This window comes from Bidens hawaiensis, unplaced genomic scaffold (genome assembly GCF_021521415.1).
Source record: "Bidens hawaiensis isolate Kalapana, Puna unplaced genomic scaffold, B.hawaiensis_p1.1 tig00007858_1, whole genome shotgun sequence".
In the NCBI taxonomy this organism is placed as follows: Eukaryota; Viridiplantae; Streptophyta; class Magnoliopsida; order Asterales; family Asteraceae; genus Bidens; species Bidens hawaiensis.
The window spans coordinates 831,613-836,814 of NW_027491545.1; the positions used below are offsets into that span (position 1 = coordinate 831,613).

At 30.9% G+C, this 5,202-nt stretch overlaps 1 protein-coding gene across 1 annotated transcript; it reads right to left on the reverse strand.

Moving 5' to 3' along the window:
* Nucleotides 1-444: 444 nt before the first annotated feature.
* LOC143636311 (uncharacterized) lies at nucleotides 445-822 on the reverse strand. Its single transcript, XM_077103942.1, has one exon. The coding sequence runs from the start codon at nucleotides 820-822 to the stop codon at nucleotides 445-447; it is 378 nt and encodes a 125-aa protein (XP_076960057.1).
* Between the last annotated feature and the right edge of the window lie 4,380 nt (nucleotides 823-5,202).

A 5,202-nucleotide genomic window follows, 5' to 3' on the forward strand; every position in this document is an offset into this window, starting at 1 on the left:
CGTAACGTCCATTGTCTCTTCTTTTATAAATTAGAAAACCTTTGGAATCTATACTTGTCTCACTTTGAAATCTTTTTGGGAAATTCTTTGAACATTCTCTATCAATCATGCAGCTACAGCTCGGATTAGCCTCACCACAAGGACCATGAAGCATATGATCTTACACAAGCTGGTATAGGTCTGGTTCAGTGACCTTGTATGGAATTTAACTTGAAATAAAATTATCTATATGTGATGGATTGTGAATTTTATTCTTTGGATCAATGAATAAGCAAATATGGGCAAGAGGCAGACCACGTTTCTGAAACTCAATTGTATAAACGGCTGCATTTGGAATCAAACAAATCAATTAGCATAAATAAAAATAAATAATATCTTGAAAAAAAAGTAAACAAAATATGACAAAAAAAAATCGGGAACCGAACCTGCTTTAATTTTTCCAAACTAAGACTTATCCTTCAACAACTTAATCATTGAATCAAGCTTCATTTTAAAAATCTGACATAGTATATCTGGCCAGTCTTCAGAATTTAAATTGGCATCCTTTAAAAAGCGTTTGACTTCTGGCAAACCGGGATTGCACGTAATGGTTAAGAAAAAATCTGGATAATCATACCATCTACAAAGACACATAGCGTCCAAGTAATTTTGCATCATATATCTACTACCACCAGTAGAAGATGATGGAAGAATTACACGCTGCCCAGATGTTGAAACATCTGAATTTCCTGTCGTCTTAAGGTTTCGAAGGCTTTCGTAGGTGTCAGACCGATGTTCACTCTGTTTTCCACGTATAAAATGCAACCTTTGACTCTCAACCATGGTATATTTGTCAACCAAAAGCTACTGAAAAAGCCTTCTTCCATTTAAGGGTAGTGAGAATTAGTTTGGCCTATCTTGTAACCTATATGCAAAGAACTCTCGCATCGTGCACTTCTTACGGGCAGCCGTAGATGAAGGATCGACATTCCTATGAGGAATGTCTACCTTATAACCATCCTCACCAAAAGGATAAAGCAACGGAAATTGAAGAGGAGTATAAGAAGGATGAAGTTCACTAATTCGTCGAAGACCACCAGACCTGGAGTTAACTATCATATCTATCTTGTCCATGGCATCACCAATATCTCCAACAATAAGAGCGGAAGAGTCCGTGGGTAAGTTATACGTCCTTGCATCGTATTTCCTTGTTCCAACAATGCGGAGCTTAAAATCAATCTGACGATTTTCTTTAAAATAATCACGTACTATACGATATGCCTGAACCAATGGATTTTGTGAGTCTAACATTTCCTTGAGATAATTAATAATATAATTTTCATAAATGTCGGCATCTGAAGATGATTGACTGTAAGACAAACAAACAAAAAAATAAACTTTAACATTAATATAAAGAAAATATATGATAAAATAGTAATTTTTTTAAAAATGAAAAACGTATAATGTTTAAAAGTAAGTCTTACCCAAAAACTCCTTGTCGGTTTGATATTTCGTTCCCCGTATCATAAATGTAGAGTTGAGCAAACTGAGGTTTCTTACCATCTAATGGAAGAAGACTTCCTATAAAATGGTAGTTTTCTCCGCCGAGTCTAAACGTGTAAGGAGCGTTTCCTCTATTAATTGAATTGTCAATTTTTCCACCTATTGATGTAAAGGAGAACATAGAATTGAATCGTCTAATATTTTTCAAAAAATACTTGCTTATAGGATCTTCGCCACGAAATAACTTTACATAAGTTTCATGAGGTTGCTTTAAATCAGGAAGTTTAACATTTCCATTGCGACAACATAAAGAGAAGGTTGTATTGGCACTACTTCTTTTTCCTCTCCTAGATTCAAGTTCCCACAAGTACGCGTTGCAAGACTCACATTTGAAACTTTGATCACCATGATCAACGTAATCTATACAATAAATAAAAATTAGGTTTATGACCAAGATTTATAATATACTATGTAGACTTATATAATATATTAACTAATAACCTGTTGATATGCCTTTAAAAACATCAACAACAAACTCAAAATCGTTTAACTGTTGCATGGGTATAGGAGTAGTATTGGTTGTTCTCCTTGGTCTTCCAACACGCCTTTTTGATGACGTACTTCCAGAATTTATGTAGTTAGAAACAGAACCGCTAACATTTGATGTTGAATTAGGAATAATGTTAGACGAGATAACACAACCTATTAAAAACAATATTATAAAACTAATAAAACAACAAATAGATTAAATGTATGATTAAAAGGAAAAAGGTTGTACTTGAAGAAGACGGCCTTGTTTGAGAAGCTTTGTTTAATGACTGTTTTAATTTCTCACGTTTACCATCTACAATTTCCTTTCTTTGTTTTCGATTTGAATAATAAAACTACCAAGTTGCGTAGAAGTATCATCTGGAAATATATTTATAATATATATATAATGAAAAATGAATAATGAAAATAATAGTAGCTAGACAATTATAATACTTATGAATGACAAAAAGAGATACGAACTTTGGTTATATAGGGAAATATTGTTTACGCTTGGTGGTGTTGACTTTAATAAGTTTTCCTTCCCTTTGTAAATTGTAGAAATACAACTCCTTTGAACTTCATAGGGAGTACCGGTTCTAATGTTAGAATCTGCGTTTATAATTTTAAGATAAGTCCAATAGAGTATTAACAATAAATTTACAAATCAATTATAAATATAATACATATAAAACTTACTTGAACCGTTTTTTGAGGAATAATTATTTGATTGGTAATTTTGAGATATAATAAGTGGTGTATTGCTTAAAACGTTACCTAACTGCCCGATTTGAGGTTGACCTTTATTTCAACAAACATAGAATACGAAAATAAATTAATTCACATAGAATCATCATCATCATCATCGTACTCAGTATATCCCACCAATAGCAATGCTATGGTAGGGTCTGAGGAGGGTAAGATGTAGACAGCCTTACCTCTATCCCATAGGGATAGAGAAGCTGCTTCCGGTAAGACCCCCGGCTCGATAGTAGTTTTGCATCAAGCCTTGGACATAAGGCACATAGCACTCAATCATCGGGACACCGGCTGATCGGTGCATGTGCCCTTGTCTTTCGGCTATCAACGCCACCACATGATGCCTGATTAACCTTCCGCCACTTTTAACGTTATTTTCACGAGATTAGTAAAATATTAATTCACATACAATGAAAAAGTTAATATTACAAAAAACCAAATTAAACATGGTTAAAATTAATATTAAAATGTTGACGGCTCAAGATTTTACCGTATTGATCGTAATGATATATTGGAGATGAGTAACCGTTAAAGAAACATGTGCTAGTGGATTAGGATACACATTTTGAACATTATTTGGCTGAGTTGTGTTAGAAACATCAGACAATGGTTCTCTTGAAAGATTACCTACATAAAACATAAAAAGATCAGTTTAAATGAAAAAGCAATAAATGCAAACAATCGATTGAGTTGATACAAATATGAACAAAAACTGAAATACCAGTTGCATCGTAGATCTTTCTCTTTGAGGTCGAGAGAACAGTTTTACGTTTCTTTGAAGATGAAGACATGATTACACGAATAATGGAAACAAATGGTGGAAGATATGTTGACAAATCATAAAAAATGGTAAATATGGGAAAAAATTATGAATCAGTATTTAAGGAATTTATTATATTAAAAGTTAATTACAATGTCATTAATATAACAAAATGGAAAGAATCTTATATTAGGGATTATGATTTCAATTTCAATATGAATATATTTAGGAAATTGTAATTAAAAACAAAGTCAAAATATTAATGTAAGTCAATCGTTTAATATTAATATATTTTGACCAAATTTATAAATAAAAAGTATAAAACATGAATTATATAAATTTTACATTTAGATAGATTATGGTTATACAAAGATTTTGGTTATCATGACTATGATTATGTTGATAAATATTTGGTATAAACATAAATGAACGAAAAACATATCAATACATAAACAAATTATTTCTAAAGCAAACAAATTAAATAAATATAGAATGGTTCTTATATTAAAGTTTTAATAAAGACGAAATTAATAAAAATAAAAACAAAAACAAAACATCATCACTAAAGAACTTTAAGGACAACCAAAACAACATCATTCTTATCATAACGAATAACTAAACTCTGGCCAAAACATAATCTATTCTTGATTACGTAATCCTTCCATCCAATTAACGTAAAGCGACCCTTGTCGTTTTCACCTCCGTTTTTAACTTTAAAGATTGTTTCATTGCCTGCCAAACTCCTGAATTTAATTAAGCGCCTTCTTTTCAGATTTGTCAATCTGCCAACTTCAGTAGGTTATCGCTTACATATTAAAATAAAATAAATATGAAAGTTAATATTGTTATTTTTAAATTAAAGTAACAAACATATAACAAAAGAATAAAAGATTATAATATTTATTACCATATGATATTCAATATTCTTATGGAACTCTAAATAACAATTAGAGTTTTCAGCCTCATTTTTATCATCATGATCTATAACGGGATTGTGAGAATAACCAACTACTGATTGACAATATGGAGAATCCACGGTATGTTCACCATGTGTATTGAAATTTGATAATTGATGAAAAATAATTGGTGGTAAATGTGGAAACAATAAAAGAATACCATTCTTATCATACACTCTTAAATCAATGGTAGACTTGTTGACATACTTTAACCAAAGAACGTCACCATCTCTAAAAGACAAATCTTGAACCAACTGTTTCCAACCGTCACCAAATAAATAGTGTTTTTTTATAAAATTTAAAACTTATCTCCCATGAATGGTTATGATAAAAAATGAACTTAATTACTCCGATTTGAAGCTTGTCTTGAAACTGGGATTCAATATTCTTCTTTGAAACAACCTGTTAGGAAAATAGGAAAATATATTTTAGTTTAACACCGTTTTAATATATACATGTAACACTAACAATTAAGTAAAAACAAAGAAAATTTATTTTACCAATTTATCATTCATTTTATTATGGTTGTATAAAACAAATATCTGTCGATGACCAGTAGAAATCGCCTTATTAGGAGTTCTCAGTAACCATTTACTTTTATCTTCAAATAAAACAAAAATAATCCTCTGATAAGGACGAATCTTCAAAGAACACATTAGATCAGTAACTCCATCAGCCAAACAAACAGTTTTTTCTTGTGTTTTTAACTCCACTATC